General features: G+C 32.7%; 1 protein-coding gene across 1 annotated transcript in view; it reads left to right on the forward strand.

Annotated features, from left to right (window-relative positions):
* The first annotated feature begins 3,008 nt into the window (after positions 1–3,008).
* Positions 3,009–17,335, forward strand: part of HDX (highly divergent homeobox) — a 218,134-nt gene continuing 203,807 nt past the window's right edge. Inside the window, exons 1-2 of the mRNA XM_052663693.1 lie at positions 3,009–3,155; positions 8,749–9,864. Coding sequence (XP_052519653.1) covers positions 3,009–3,155; positions 8,749–9,864 — 1,263 coding nt within the window. The remainder of the gene's footprint in view (positions 3,156–8,748; positions 9,865–17,335) is intronic.

The following is a 17,335-nucleotide window of genomic DNA, read 5'->3' on the forward strand; positions in this document are numbered from 1 at the left end:
TGCTAGATTTCTAATTTACATTCACTCAAAACTTTTATATAGTTCCATTTATTCTGGCATCTAGTATTATTGCTAAAATCTAGAAAGCTTATTATTTTAGTAATTTTAAAAATATTTGAATGATGTTTGAAACATCTAATACAAAGCTGAGAATATAAAGAAATACTATGTTGTAAAAAAAAAACAAAATTTGCATGTTAAACAGTATTATTAACTAGAAATTTTGTTCAAATAACACAAAATTTTATGCTAGTATCCATTATTTGTTTTCATACTTTATTCAAGATTCTTCATTGCATTTAGTTGCACTGAACAGTTTCAGCTGTATGGAAAAAAATTTGATAAATGTTTTCTTTCTGGAATTGAGCTGCAGGAGCTGCTTGTATATTTTTGAGATTAAGTAAGTCAGAAAGAAAAACACCAATACATATTAACGCATATATATGGAATTTAGAAAGATGGTAATGATGGTACGAGACAGCAAAAGAGACACAGATGTAAAGAACAGATTTTTGTACTCTGTGGGAGAAGGCAAGGGTGGGATGATTTGAGAGAAGAGCATTGAAACATGTATATCATCATCTGTGAAATAGATCGCCAGTCCAGGTTCAATGCATGAGACAGGGTGGTCAAGGCTGGTGCACTGGGATGACCCTGAAGAGTGGGATGGGGAGGGAGATGGGAGGGGGTTTCAGAATGGGGAACACATGTACACCTATGGCTGATTCATGTCAATGTATGGCGAAAACCACTACAATATTGTAGTAGTTTAGTAATTAGCCTTGAATTAAAATAAATTAATTAATTTTAAAAATAAATTAAAAAATATTTTTATTTCCATTTTTGTACTGTTATGGATATTTTCTAATTTTCTTTGTTATGATTTCTTAGATACATCCAGCATTTAAAAGCAGACATTTAATTTCCAAATTCATGGGATTTTAAAAATATCTTTGATATTAATTTCTCATTTTGATATTAATTTCTCATTTAAATGCTTTCTTCTCTGCAATCACTCTCTGTGTTTTTTCAGTCTTTTAACTTTATTGAGGCTTTCAATGGCTAAGTCAAAGATCTCTCTTGGTAAATGTCACATTGCACTTGAAAATATGAGGGTCATCTCCTAATATCTTTTGATATTGATTTCTAACATAATTTCACAGTGATAAGAGAACAGACTCTGTGATTTCAATACCTTTCGACCATGAAATTTTTGCACCTTGTTTTATGTCCCTGGATATGGTCCAGTGTCTGCTGGCTTATACTCTATGGGAACTTGAATATAATTTGTATCCTGCTGTTGTTTGAAAATTATATAAACCTTAACTATGTTGAATCGTTTCACAGTGCTTTTCCGGTCTACTATATCTTTCTACTTTTTTGTCTATTCATTCTATTAATTTTTGAGTGTTTGATATTAAAACTCCAACTAGAAGTCTTAATTTATGTAATTAAAAAATCAATTGTAACTTATAGTTGAACTATAATATATATAACTTTATTATATATTTTCCTCAAATCTCATTCCAAAGTACCTTACTTCTTAATCCACACCAGATGCGGTACTTCAGGTATTTGAACTTCATCTCCTGACTGTAGCTGAACCATTTAGGAAAAAGAACCCAAAATTGCTCTGAAAACTGGCATACATGATAGTAATATTGCTTTGATGAATATTGTCCCTACACTCTGGCCCAAACATTCTTGAAAATTTGGTCAGTTTTCAGATAAGAGGTTTACATTTCCACATTGGCAGTCTCTTTGTAATTTGTTTCTGAATGTTCCTACCCTCTTCTACATGTGAATTTCTCTCATCGAATCTCTTAACATTATATAGGAAGACATTTGTATGGTCAAGAAAAAAAAGCCGTATGTACAGATTGCACTGGATATCTATTTGACTATCTTTAATTTCTTTATGAAACTTCTTTATTGTTCAACATATTTTTAAAACGAAAGTTATTTTCCACGTCAGTGTACTTAGTTGTTTGCATACCCAGTATATTGGAATGATTTTTGTTTAGTTTGTTTTTGTTGCTGCTGTTTCCCTAATTTTAAAAGGATTCATTCCTTGGAAAGGTTTTCTTTCTGTCAGCTTTTAGGCATAACAGTTTTGATGTGACAACTTTTAAAAGAAACCTGAAATTGCCTTTATCTAATTATGTGTTCTTCTTTATAAAATGTACTACTGAAATTAATCTCCTTTATGAAGAGCTTGGCTTGCCTCTTATTTGTGAGATTCACAGAGTTGTTCCCTTAATATTAAACATCTTGCCTATTAACAGAAAGAGTACTGTGTTTTTAAAAAATTTCTCTTGCCTAATTATGATGTCAGTTACAAGTACATGGTTTATTTTTAGGAAAATGTACATGATTTTTACTTTAGATTTACATACTGAAGCTGTTAAAAATAAATATTTTGTTTAGTATTGCCTAAAGCAAACACATTTTCAGAGTCACTAAACCTTCCTGGTTATTTTTAAGCTTTAAAGAGAGATTTTGACTTTTGTATAAAATAAACCTCTTTATCCCAGAAAAAGAAAAAAATAATAATAATAGTGCCTTTTTGTTCCAGAGCACAGCTTCTATCTGTAAGACATATGACAGATGCTTTACTTGACAAAGAACAGTGAGTTTCCCTGTTGATAATTGACCATGTATGGCTACCAATCTCTGGCTTTACTAGCCATAAATATTTATTTTGGTGAAAGAACTTTTTTTTCCGTATGCACTGACACTATCCAGAAAAGGGCTTTCTCATTTTTTGTCTTTAAAGTTGATATTTTTTTTTTTCTGAACAAGTTCAATAAGTGTTCACATTATGCATAATTTTCAGTGAGAACCTGTCTCCCTTTGGCACACAAATTATTGCCCATTACTGAAAATATTTCACTTTAAAAAAATCTCACAGCTTGAAAGCACTGAAGTTATTATAAAAACAAAAGCATGCAAACTCTACACATATCCATTTTTATTCCAATTTTCAGAGTATCTTCTTTTATTTTTAGATGAATCTACGTTCTGTATTTACTGTAGAGCAACAAAGGATTTTACAACGTTATTATGAAAATGGAATGACAAATCAAAGTAAAAATTGCTTTCAGCTCATATTACAGTGTGCACAGGAGACTAAGCTGGACTTCAGTGTAGTCAGGGTAAGTATTCAGGTCTTAAACTCTTGAATTTAATACTTTTTATTGCAAGAAATAATTGCTTAATATGAGAAAAACTATCAGGATATGAAGTCACTAACTTTATAAACAGCTTAATTTCCCTTGTATAAAATTACTATTTTTAATAAAGACAATTATTTAGTATGTTTTTTTCTACAAATAGCTTGAAAGCACTAAAATTTTTCATTTTAAATATATCTTAAAAAAAATCCCAGTCCTTTGAACTAATAGGTACGTTTAGGATTAGTTATTGATCTCATGCTTTGTTTATACCTAGAATAATATAGATATAACCCTTCAAATTGATATCAATAAAACATGCATCTACCAAGGGACTTCACATATTTTCTTGATGTGTTTGAATTTTTTCATTGGGCACTTATGACTTTAGTATTTATGTCTTTTTAGGAAAATCTAGCTTTTTATAAATGCCACATCTCCTTCTAAGTAAAATGTATGCATTTTAATGGGTTACAAGGTAAGGGACAGAAAATCCCTAGGGGAAAAAAAATTCCTTTTTTTACAATCATAATTATTTAGCTATTAAAAATCAGAGCTGCTACACATTTGGGAATGGCAGTGAGAAGGTGACAAAGAGGAGGCAAGAGATAAATGTAACAGAACTAGTCACAGATTTCATAGTGGGAATATAGGTCCTTTCATGATTGTCTGAAAATGCTATAAATCCTGCTGGCTTGAAAATTTAGGGATTCAAAGATTAGCAACTTCCCCAATTTTGTCATTCATTAGGCTAATTTGGTAACAGAGAGGATTTTGTTTATTTTTCTGTTGAAGGAACATTCAAAGACCCCCAAAGATAAAATATCTTGATAAGAATTCCTTGGAAAAAATATTTTTTTGACTGAAGGATATATTTACTTTCATATAGGGGATTATGTCACCAATTCTAGTGGAGGGGGGCGGATATCCAGGATATCTGTGCTGAGATCATACTCAGATTTGTGTAAGAACTACAAATGTCTCTTATTGATAGCTTTAAATTAATTGTTTGCAGTCCCTTTGGTAAACTTGAGGAAAAAAACTAGTGGCCTTAGGAAAATTTTTAAATCTGTAATATTTCAAGTTGAGATTTCTATTTTATAAGTAAAAACTCGTTGTTGTTGTTTATCGCAGCAACTTCTTTCTTTTCTTATCTCTTTTTTTTACCATTATTTTAAAGTGAAAAGTCTTCTTAGGCAGCTACTTTGTGGACTGTGACCTTTCATATTTCCAATTTTCTATTGCAATCTTCCCACTAATGACTTATTTGACTGTACTTGAATACTGAGAGTGTTGAAATACAAATGCTTATATTTCTGCTCCAAACTGTGTGAAATCTATAATAATGGAAATGAAAGACAGGAACTTTCTAGAATGCAAGTTTGCAAGTAAAATATTATGTAAGGTATATGGAATAGTGTAAAATGGATTCCTTCTCTCTGTACTAGGAGAGTGTAAATTCTACAGAAATTCCCTCTTCCTAATCTAAATTTCAGCACAATTTTGGTGGCTTTTTAGCCAGAGGAGAAGTGAGTTGTTTATAGGCTCACTATTCCACAACCTCCCCTGCCTCTGATATTTTGCTAGGTCTACATATTCTACTTGAAAGACATCTTCCCTTATTATTTTAATATAGTACTTATTGTGCTTTTTCTCAAAAGAACTGAAATCTCACTGTGCTAAGAACTTGATCACAATGTGTAAAGTACTTAAAAGGTTAAAACACCTAGGCTATATATATATATATATGCTTTCCTGGTAGCTCAGCTGGTAAATAATTCACCTGCAATGCAGGAAACCCCAGTTCAATCCCTGGGTTGGGAAGATTTCCTGAAGAAGGGATAGGCTACCCACTCCAGTATTCTTGGGCTTCCCTTGTAGCTCAGATGGTAAAGAATCTGCCCGCAGTGCGGGAGACCTAGGTTTGATCCCTGGGTTGGGAAGATCCCCTGGAGGAGGGAATGACAAATGCACTCCAGTATTCTTGCCTGGAGAATCCCATGGACAGAGGAACCTGGTGGGCTGGTGGGGGTTCATGGGGGTTGCAAAGAGTCAGACATGACTGAGTGACTAAGCACAGCATATCTATACATCTATATAAAGATATATATTGTGGGGTAAAAGAACAGGATAATAAAGAAGGGAGTATAGAAAAAGGAAAAGTTTGGAGACATTGAATTTCTAAAAAGTTGATTGAAAAATAATTTTATGGACACCAAGGATAGGTTATCCAAGTTCATTATCTTTCTTTTTTTCTATGTAATGTCACTTTTTTAGTTCCAAACCCCAAATGCTCATCATATCAATTTTGATTGACCCATTTTTTTCCCCTCTGACCAATGAAACTTTTGGAATGAGAATCATTTATACTCTATATGCCTTGGTCAATTTTGGATCCTATAGCTGAATGACTTTTAGTAAAATTTAATTCAGTTATTGGGAACTCTTAGGTAATGAAATCTCTTTACTTTTGACATTTTAATATAAAGTATTTCTTAACTATATACTTTCCTACTTTATTTGAATAGAGACTGTTGAAAATAACTGAATCTTTACTTTTTGACTCAGAGTTTTAGTGTGGAAATCAATTACTATACTGTGCTATAAAATAATAATGCTTATAACATGGTAAGGTATACAAAGTGATTTTCTCCTTTACTAAAGAACCCCAAACATTTAATGATTCCTCACATCGTTCTCTTATGATTTTCCGTTCTTTTTTATAGCGAGTAATATTTAATAAAAATTGTTAGTTTTAGTGCTATCAAGGTGTTTCCAACAGCAATCACAATTACCGCCCCTCTTGTTTTGTTATTTCTAATTTACTATAGATTAGGATACCAGGTTTGGTAAAAATTATGTGTAAAATAAGATTAAGTGTTTTAAGATCAAGGATTTTCCTTTCAGTAAAGTACATGGATCTTGTGACATCTATATTGGCTGCATTCTGAACAAGTGAGATTGTTAGATACCTGAGTTTCATATTCATTTGATACTCTATTGCATTTTGCTTTTCATGGGTATATGATATAAATACCTAGTAAACTATTTAATTACATATGTGAACTATAAAACTATTAAAGTAAGCCATAAATTTCCAATGTAATAATATCACTGTTAAAATTCTTGTGTTAAGATAGATACTATGATGGGAAAATGACGGGTTGTTTGTTTTCTTAGAAATCTTGCCCAGAGCTGCCCTCCAGATGTAGTAGATCTTGAGTTCAAATTTTATCAATTCACTGTGCTTTCCAATTGGAAATTTTTAAATTTTAAAATTACAAAGCATCATGCTTCCTGTGCATATTCTTCTTACTTGAAAAGTCATAACACAGTGACTTATTTTGAGTATTTGTAATATTCACCTTTTTGAACCATAAATTGAAATTATTCTTATTCACAAACATTTCTTCTTAAATATTACTCTTGAGTATATACTTTAAAATCTTGTATTTTTCCCCCTACCTCTTTCTTTTGTGACATTTATATTCATTTGTCTCTCTGCTTGTAATCCTCACTTCTACTCTTTAGTAAACTACATAAGAGTGAGTTTTAAATTCCCACAGCCTCATGTGAAACAAAAAGAGTGAGCACCTCTGTTTCTGGAACATTTTATTAGATAAGCACTAATTATAAAATTAAAATGACCCACAGAAATGGCCAACTCCATTTCAGGAATTTCTCACCATAGTGAAAGGATAATGTTCATTGAGGTAAAAATTAAATTGATTTTGATTCCTTGCTCTGCTGGTAACTGGTCAGGAGATCCTTCTACAAGCTACTTAATATTTCTGAATCTCAGTTTCTTCATTTATAAAATTAGAAAAATTATGCCTAGCAAAGTAGCTTATATGTAAAAACACATAATGGAATTCAGTGTTAGCTTTTATTTATAGTTTTACAACATCTGATGTTGTATACAATATAAATATGCATTGAAAATTGGATGATTTCTGCAGTCTTCAAAAGTACATCCCATTAAATTAACCAAATACACCTAGCACTATGTTTATGCAAGACTAGGTCATTTAATGTTTTCACTTATTTATTTTTTGAAGTTCTTAAATAGATTAATGTGTTTTAGTAGTTTATAAGATGATATGCATTTAAAACTAATTATAAATTTTGCTGAATGTTTTATGGAGCATATTTATTGCACATTTTAAAAGGAATAATGATTCACTGTAATAATACTGATTGTTATAATACTTATATAAAAGTACATATTTTATAATCAAATCTTAAATGTCAACCACTGATATTATTTTTATTGATTTTTTTGTTTATACCCATGGCTGATTCTTGTTGATGTTTGACAGAAAACAACAAAATTGTGTAAATCAATTATCCTTCAATTGGAAAATAAATAAGGTGGTCAAAAAAAAAGAAAGAAAGAAAAAAGAAAAGCTAAAAGAAAACAAAAGTAATATATATTCAGTGTATAAAATTCAGTAGGTAGATAAAAGCATAAAGAAGAAAATAGCTACCATAAATTAATGACAAACTGGAAAAGATTTTGCAACTTGTGACAAAGTGCTGCCAACTCTAGTAGAAAATTGCTCTTAAAAATCAATTAAAAATGACAAACACCCCAATACAAAAATTAGGGGTTTTTTTTGGGGGGTATAGGTAACATGTAAACAATTCAATGAAAGTAACCATAGAAACTAAAATCTAAATAGCAATTATATACCTTTTCTTAACTCTTGGGCTAATAGATGCTACAAAAGATAATGCAAAGTGTTGTTGAGGTGTGGGGATATCAGTACTTTCATACATTGGAGGGTAATTTGAAAATGTCAAAAGTCAAGCAATTTTCCTTCTCAGATGGCATTCTAATGGACCAATAGAACAATGATGCATATACAATGTTGTATTTCAATATGCTTTATAATAGTGAATATTTCTAAAAGTAATCTAAATTCCTAGCAATATTAAATTAAACAAGTTGTGATATATTCATAGAACAGAAGTTCTTGCAACAGATTAATTGGCTGGATTTTGAGGAGAAGAACAAAAATACTATTCTATCACAGTTTCAGGGGCTTCCCTGAAAGCTCAGTTGGTAAAGAATCTGCCTGTAGTACAGGAAACCCTGGTTTGATTCCTGGGTTGTGAAGATCCACTGAAGAAGGGATAGACTGCCCACTCCAGTATTCTTGGGCTTCCCTTGTGGCTCAGCTGGTGAGGAAACCACTTGCAATGCAGGACACTTGGGCTCAATCCTTAGGTTGGGAAAATCCCCTGGAGAAGGGAAAGGTTACCCACTCCAGTATTCTGGCCTGAAGAATTCCTTGGACTGTATAGTCCATGGGATTGCAAAAAGTTGGACACAACAGAAAAGCTTTCACAAATAATTCACATCAAAGTTTCTAGATATTTATTATATGCTGGTTCCTGATGGTCTCTGACCTTATATTTTACTTTTTCTTTACTGTATATTTTTTTTCTTTTAAATTTGTATAGGCCTTAATTTTATGACAAATGAGAATATAATCTGTCACATAGAAATTGATTTTCTTGTTTTTTTTTATTAAGAACTTTTCCATAATATATATATTTTTTATCCTTCCAGACGTGGGTTGGCAATAAGAGAAGAAAAATGAGTAGTAAGAATTCTGAATCAGGAGCAACAACAGGAACTGTTTCTGGTACTTCTTTGGCCACTCCAGACATTACAGTCAGAAATGTGGTTAATATTGCTTCACCCTCAAGTCAACAGTCTTCTTGGACATCACCCAATAATGATGTCATCATAACTGGTATATACAGTCCAGCCAGTTCATCAAGTAGACAAGAGACAACCAAGCATTCAAATACACAAATTACAGAAGCACATAAAATCCCTATTCAGAAAACAGCCAGTAAAAATGATACTGAGTTTCAGTTGCACATTCCTGTTCAAAGACAAGTAGCACACTGTAAAAATGCCTCTTTAGTCTTAGGTGAAAAAACAATTATTTTGTCAAGACAGACAAGTGTGCTAAATGCTGGGAATTCTGTATACAATCACACAAAAAAAAACTATGGAAGCTCTTCAATGCCAGCCTCTGAGATGACGGTACCTCAAAAGCCATCTGTGTGCCACCGACCTTGCAAAATTGAACCAGTTGGAATTCAAAGATCATATAAGCCTGAACACACAGGTCTATCATCACATAACTTATGTGGGCAAAAACCATCTGTTAGAGACCCTTACTGCAGAACACAAAATTTGGAAATCCGTGAAGTATTTTCACTGGCAGTTAGTGATTACCCACAGAGAATTCTGGGAGGAAATACCCCACAGAAGCCTCCTAATTTGACAGAAGGAACTTGTTTGTCCATTGCAATGGAGACTGGAGATGCTGATGAAGAGTATGCCAGAGAGGAAGAATTGGCATTGATGGGAGCACAGATACCAAGCTACTCAAGATTTTATGAAAGTGGCAGTTCCCTTCGAGCTGAGAACCAAAGTGCAGCTTTGCCTGGACAAGGAAGAAATATGCCAAATTCACAAATGGTGAATATTAGAGACTTGTCAGACAATGTACTGTATCAGAACAGAGAAAACCATTTGACACCACGGACCTCATTACATACAGCATCTACTGCAATGTACAGTAATACAAATCCATCACGAAGTAATTTTTCTTCACATTTCGCATCATCACACCAATTGAGGTTATCACAAAACCAAAACAATTACCAGGTAATGTGTAAGTTTGTTTTATAAAGGTTTTATAAAAATTTGTTGGTAAAAAATTGTGTTGGTAATCAATTAGACTTGACACCTGGGTCAATTAACTCATATTTTGAAGTAATTTGAATTTTGTTTTTCTTCTAAATGGCAGTTTGGAGTCAACTCTTTAAAGAATTTTATGCTTTCTTTGTCATGTTTAAAAACGGTGAGTCCTTTTTTTCATGGAAGTTAGTAATTGTTATAACATAGCAACCTTCTCTTGACATTTAAAATGATTTGGTCCAGGCAATAACAGCTTTTGGGAAGCATGGCATTACTCATCACTAAAATAGGACTAGATTGGCTAGATGCATCCTCTTGAACATAGATCATTCTTGTTATGGTTTTTACTTGCAGTTTGGGAAGATGTCACTAGATGAGTGGTGCCTTCCCTGGGTACATAGCCAGGCAAGTCAATCATTGTGCTAGGTGACAATGGTTGAGAAGTCAGAGCCTGCGATAATTCAGCCAACTTTTTTTTTTTTTTTAGTTTTTTTTTTCTTTTTGAGTAAATGCTTTATTAAAATATTAAGTGCAGCATTAACCAAACTGTCTTTTTTTAAACATTTATTTTTTATTGTTTTAAATTTATTTATTTTTAATTGGAGGATAATTACTTTACAATACTGTGTTGTTTTATAAGGAAGAGTGAGAATTAAAACAATTTTAGACCTGTGCAAAAATAGGTGTTATTTCTTTACTGTTTCACATATTCAGTTGTTTATATATGCTACAAATAATCTCAACAGTGAGGTATAAACCTACCTCAATATCTCTTAAGGCCATAGATCATCTCTCTGAAAAATCTGCTTCAGAAAATTTGAATAGCAGGACAGAAATGTTTGCTATTTTTTCTTGCTACTAGCTAGACCCTTTAGTTTTCAAACACAGTATTTTGTATCTGTATTTAAAATGCATCCAGGCTATTCTCAACCAATATAAGGAACCAACTTCTCTTCACTCCTCTTATCTTATAGCTCCTTGCTACAAAATGAAAGCAGTAAAAGAGCATAGGAAGTATCCCTCTGGCACCTACTTCTAACAGAAGAGTGTTCCATCATCATTAGTAGACACTTCTTATTAAGGATCTTTTCATTTTTCTGTGTTTGTTCTTTCCTAAGGCATGATTAAAGTAACATTGAACCATACCTGTAGGATCCTCCACAACACCCCCTTTCATTCACCTAACTCTTTTGTACTTCTTTATCTCCTCAGTGTTACTCCTAACAATCATAACAATGACATTTATGATTTGTTGAGGACTTTACATGTACTAGGCACCATCAGTAAATTTATATACTTCATTTCACTTAATCTTCATGGCAGTCTGATCATATAAGCATTTTATCCATATTTTAATATCATGTCTAGAATCATATAGCCAATACATGACAGAACCAAGATTCCAACTCAGAAATGCATCATGTGGGGTTTCTTTTTTCTACTTTACCATACAGCCTAACAATATAGAATATTTGGAGGCTTGAGAGTGCAGAGTTTAATTTTTAGTTTTTCTTAAACTGATTGCTCCCATGGTTTTACATTTTTATAGTCTTTATCTTCTTTCCTGACTGAAAGTTTAAATAAATTAAGTTTATTTTATATGAAAGAAACTTTTAAATGGAATAAAACTTAGCTACATTTTTTTTTTGAAAAGTAATCTCTTCAAAGAAAAACAATCTGACATAAATTAGGACATGGATTTAGAACCAGACAGACCTGGATTCAAATCTAGGCTCTGCTACTTTCTATTTGTGTGCCCTCAGACAAGTGTCATAAACTCTCTATGTAACAGTTTCTTCATTTGTACAATGCATTTAATAATACTTGTTTCACAGGAATGCTGTACATGAAATGACAATCTGTGCAAGGCTCCTTGTACATTCCTGGCAAATAAACTTTCTTATACTTGTTACATCATGGTTGGAAAGTTAATGAACTTCTGCTAGTCCAGGTCTTCTTTACATTCCATTTCAAGCAGGATATTGCACAGCCCACAGTTATCACAGGGTGGTTGAGAAATAAATAACTAAAAGAAGACTGGAGATCAGCTCTCAACTTCACCATAATCTAAGTATTAAAAGCCCATATATTTCTATTTATATTATAACAGACCTCCTCCGACTTGACCTGAGACAGTATGGTAGACAGTGTTTGCAAAATTGAAGTATAATTGACACATTAGTTTTATGTCCCACCTTTATTTTAATTAATGGAGATCTTAGGGAACCTAGGCAGCCTGGGGAAGTGTAGTCCATGAAGATTAATGGCAATCCATTTGGATTCCTAGTACAAAAATATCATAGACAGGGTGATTTAAAACCTAACAAACATTTATTTCTCATAGTTCTGGAGTCTGGGAAGCTCCAGATCAAAGTGCTGGCTGATTTAGTGTCTGGTGAGTGTCTGCTTCCTAATTCATAGATGGCTATCTTTTCACTGACTTCTCACATGTTAGAAGTGCCAAGGAAGCTCTCTGGGATCTCTTTTGTAAGGAAACTAGTCCCATTCTTGAGGGCTCCATTCTCATGATCTAATCATCTCCCAAATGCCCCACTTCGAAATGCCAGCGCCTTGGGGATTAGATTTCAACATGTGAATTCAGCTGGGATATAAACATTCAGCCCATGGTAGTTATCCTCCAAGATTTTGATGATGTTCTATTACTTACCTGTGTTATTAGTACATCAGGACTTACCAAGATAAAACCTATGACCATCTTGTCAACTTTCTAGCTATGAAAGTATAAGCAAGAAAGCAAGAAATTTTCTAAGTTTCTGACTTTGGGACTATACGACAGTGATATCTATCTCTTTTCTCTGTTGTGCCAAGTATCTTCAAGCTGAGGTTCTATTCCTGGAGTATAGTCTAGTTCCAGGCTATATAGGTGACTGAATACAAATTGAGGAATACATGAGAAAGCTAGGAAGTTGAAATTGGTTCTGCTTTAGAGTCACTGTGGAATACCACATTAAGTGTTCAAGTGATGATACGGAAACTGTCAGGAGGTAGCTATACCAGGATACTATAGCCCATTTCTATTTCAGGCTGACCCCATTCCTTTGGGGCTAGATTGCAACCGTATTTGGCTCCAAGCTACCATTCATTTTCCATATTATGTTCATGTCAGTACTTCAATTTTTGTTGAGTGTTATGTTGATAACAGATTAATAATTGATGATAACCTATGTGAAGATATTGGAAGACAAATGTTATAAATTCAGGTTAGTTGCAATTATTATTGTTACTTAATAACTAACTGTCTTCTCAACTCTCATGGACATCATAGGAACTTAGAAGTTAATAGAGTTAGAGAATTTTGAACTTTCTTTAAAAGGTACTAAATAAGTATAATGTATCCCTAACAGTAGAAGTACTTTGATAGTATCCTACAAATTTATTCAGTGTTTATAGGTTTAAGTGCAGTTTAAAAATAAATATGGAAATTTAATGGCTGTAAAAACTTAAAGCATCATTTCTAAACCAATACAAATGTATTTTGACCTGAGGAAAGGGAGTGCCAGTAAGATTGAATGACTTTGCTAAAATAACTCTCAAGAAATACTCAACTTTTAAAAAGTAATAGTAATCTGTGTTGAATAGATGTAGTTAGCATATTCAGTTGCTAAGTTGTGTCTGACTCTTTTGCAGCCTCATGGACTGTAGCCCACCAGGCTTCTCTGTCCAGGGGTTTTCCAAGCAAGAACAATGCAGTGGGTTGCCATTTCCTTCTTCTGGTGATCTTCCTGACCCAGCAGTCAAATTCATGTCTCCTGCATTGCAGGCAGATTCTTTATTGACTGAGTCACTAGGGAAGCCCTTGTAGTTAGCATGAATAATTTTAAATGACTTTATTGAGATATAATTCACATAGTACAGTGGTCACACATTGAAAGTGTACAATTAAATAGTTTTTAATATATTCACAGATGTGTTCAAGCAGTATCAATCTAATTTTAGAACATTTCATTATTTCAAAAATAAACTACATACTCATTAGCACACCAAATCTCCCATCCCAGCACTAGACAATCATCAGTCTTTCTCTCTCTATGGATGTACCTATTCTAAACATTATTATAAATGGAATAATGCAATATGATGGATTTTTGTAACTGGCTTCTTTCAGGTAGCATAATGTTTTCAAGGTCCATTTTATAATATGTATCAATAATTCATTCTTTTACATTGCTCTGTGATATTCCATGGAGAAGGCAATGGCACCCCACTCCAGTAATCTTGCGTGGAAAATCCCATGGACGGAGGAGCCTGGTAGGCTGCAGTCCATGGGGTCGCTAAGAGTCAGACACGACTGAGTGACTTCACTTTCACTTTTCACTTTCATGCATTGGAGAAGGAAATGGCAACCCACTCCAGTGTTCTTGCCTGGAGAATCCCAGGGAGGGTGGAGCCTGGTGGGCTGCCGTTTATGGGGTTGCACAGAGTCGGACACGACTGAAGTGACTTAGCAGCAGCAGAATGATATTCCATTGTGTATATATAGCATTGATTGTTTATCCATTCAATAATTGATGAACATTTGGGTTGTTTCCACATTGTCTATTATGAATAGTGCTGCTATGAACATTTATATACAAATTTCTGTGTGGCAATATTTTTTTCATATATCTTGGCTATATATCCTGGAGTATATTTCTAGTTCATATTGTGATTTATGCTTAAAGTTTTGAGGAAATACCAATTTTTTTTTTTTCCTGAAGTGGTTGTACCACTTTACAATCCAACCATCAGTGTAAAAGGATTCCAGTTTCTCCACATCCTGACAAACACTTGTCACATCAGTGATTTTGATTATAGCCACTGTAATGGAAGTCTTGATCTGCATTTTTCTAACAGCTAACAGTTTTTACTCTCTTTTCATGTGCTTATTGGTCATTCAAATATCTTATTTGGAAGAATGCCTATTCAGAAAATTTAGCAATTTTCTAAGTGTTCATTTGTTCTTTGAGTTTTAAGTGTTCAGTTCATAGTCTCTATACTAATCCTTATCAGATATATGACTTACAAATATTTTCTCCCACTTCATACACTATCTTTTCACTTTTGTGGGGATATTTTTTAAACACAAATGTTTTTAATTTTGATCAAGTCCAATTTATCTGTTTGTTTTTTTTTTTTTCTGTTGTTTCTTGTGCTTTTGGTATTGTATCTAAGAAGTTATTACCTAAGCTGAAGTAACAAACACTGACTCATATATTTTCTTCTAAGAATTTTATAATTGTATCTCTCACATATAGATGGTTCATTTGTTTTGAGTTTGTTTTTGTGTATATTATGAGGTAGAAGTTTTTCTTGATTATATAGCACATTAATATCCAACTGTCCCATCACCATTTATTTAAAAGATTATACTTTCCCCATTGAATGGTCTTGTCATCCTTCTTGAAATCAGTTGATTATATGGAAGGCTTTATTTCTGGACTCTCAGTTCTATTGTTTTGAGACTATGTATGTGTGTATACTTCTTATGCTGATACAACACTATTTGAATTGCTATATTTTGTAGGAAGTTTTGAAATTGGGACATGTGAGTGCTCCAAATGTCTTCTACTTTTTAAAAATTACTTTAGCTATTCTAGGTCCCTTAAATTTGCACATGAATTTTAAGATTAGCTTATCACTTTATGAAAAAACAGATGGAATTTTGATAGTCATCATGCTGACCTTTGGATAAATTTGGGGAATATTCTTGTAATAATAATAATGTGTCTTCTGGTCTGTGTACATGGTATGCTTTTATACTTGTTAGATCTTCTTTAATTTCTTTTAACAGTGTCTTGTAATTTTCAGTCAAGTCTTGCCCTTGTTGTTTTAAATTTATATATAAGTATATAACTTTTAATGTTATTTTAAATGGAATTTCTTAATTTAATTGTTGGATTTGAAGATTGAATTTTGTACATTGATAATGTATCCTGAAAAAGTACTGAACTAATCTATTAGTTAAATACTAGTGTATTTCTTAAAGCTTTATTTATATAAAATCATGCCATCTATTAACACAGATAGTTTTACTTGTGTAAAACCTTACTGCATTTTATTTCTTTTTATTAGCTAGTTGCTAGAACCTTCAATATAATGCTGAATAGAAGCAGTAAGACATCTTTATCATCTTGATCTTAAATGGAAAACAATCAATCAATGTCTAACAAATATGGTGTTATCTGTAGGGATTTTGTAGATGGTCTTTATCAGGATGATAAAGAATAAAAGCCCCCTTTTATTCCTGGTTTGTTGAGTACTTTTATCATGAATATGGTTTGGACTTTTGTCAAATGCTATTTCTGTATCTAATGAGATATGTTCATGTGCATTTTTCTATTTATTTTGTTAACATGGCATATTGCATTTTTTTTCTTTTCATTTTCTTTTTTGGTATTTATTTTGTATATCTTTTTTCAGTTTTACTAAGGTATAATTAATATACAGTACTGTGCAAATTTAAGGTGTTAAGCATAATGATTTTATTCACATGAAATGACTACTAAGCAATTTGGAACTACTCTGTTAACAATTTTCAAATATCAAGGCAACAGCAGTGTTAACTATGGTATGATGCTACATTACATTCCTAGCACTTTGTTATCTTATAAGTACAAATTTGTACCTTTGATCACCTTCATCCAATTCCCACTCCACAGTTCCCTGCCTCTGGTAGCGCAAATCAGATATCCTTTTCTATGAGGGTGGTTTTTAAAAAAATCTGTTTTAGATTCCACATATAAGTGAGATTATTTATCAGTTGTCTCTCTTCTATTTATTTCATGTAGCATAATGCCCTTGAGTCCACTCGTGTTATTGTGAATGGCTGAATTTCATCCTGTTTGTGGCTGAATAATATTCCATTCTCTATATATTTTATACCTTCTTTATCCATTAATCTGTTGATGGGCACTTAGGTTGTTTCCATGTCTTGACTATTTTGAATAATGTTGCTATAAATATCAGGGCACATTTCTCTTGTCTTAAAAAAAAAAAACTTTTTATTTTGTATTGGTTTATAGCTGATTAACCATGTTGTGATAGTTTCAGATGAACAACAAAGAGATCCAGCCATACATAGACATGTTTCCATGCCCCCTAAACTCCCCTCCCATACAGGCTGCCACAAAAAAATTGAGCAAAGTTTAAAATGTTTTACAGTACATCCTTGTCTCCATTAGATATAGTCCCAAAAGTGAAACTGATTGATTGTATGGCAGTTTAATTTTCAAATTATTGAGGATACTTCATACTGTTTTGTGTAATGCCAGTACCAATTTATAATCCCACCAACAGGGTAGAAGTTTTCCCTTTTACCCACATCTGTGACAGAATTTTTATCTCTTGTCTTCTTTGATGATAGGCACTGTAACAATCTTGAGGTGAAATCTCATGGTGATATTAATTTGCATTCACCATCAGAGGGCAGATACACTGA

The sequence above is a fragment of the Budorcas taxicolor genome, chromosome X, assembly GCF_023091745.1.
Source record: "Budorcas taxicolor isolate Tak-1 chromosome X, Takin1.1, whole genome shotgun sequence".
Classification (NCBI taxonomy): Eukaryota; Metazoa; Chordata; class Mammalia; order Artiodactyla; family Bovidae; genus Budorcas; species Budorcas taxicolor.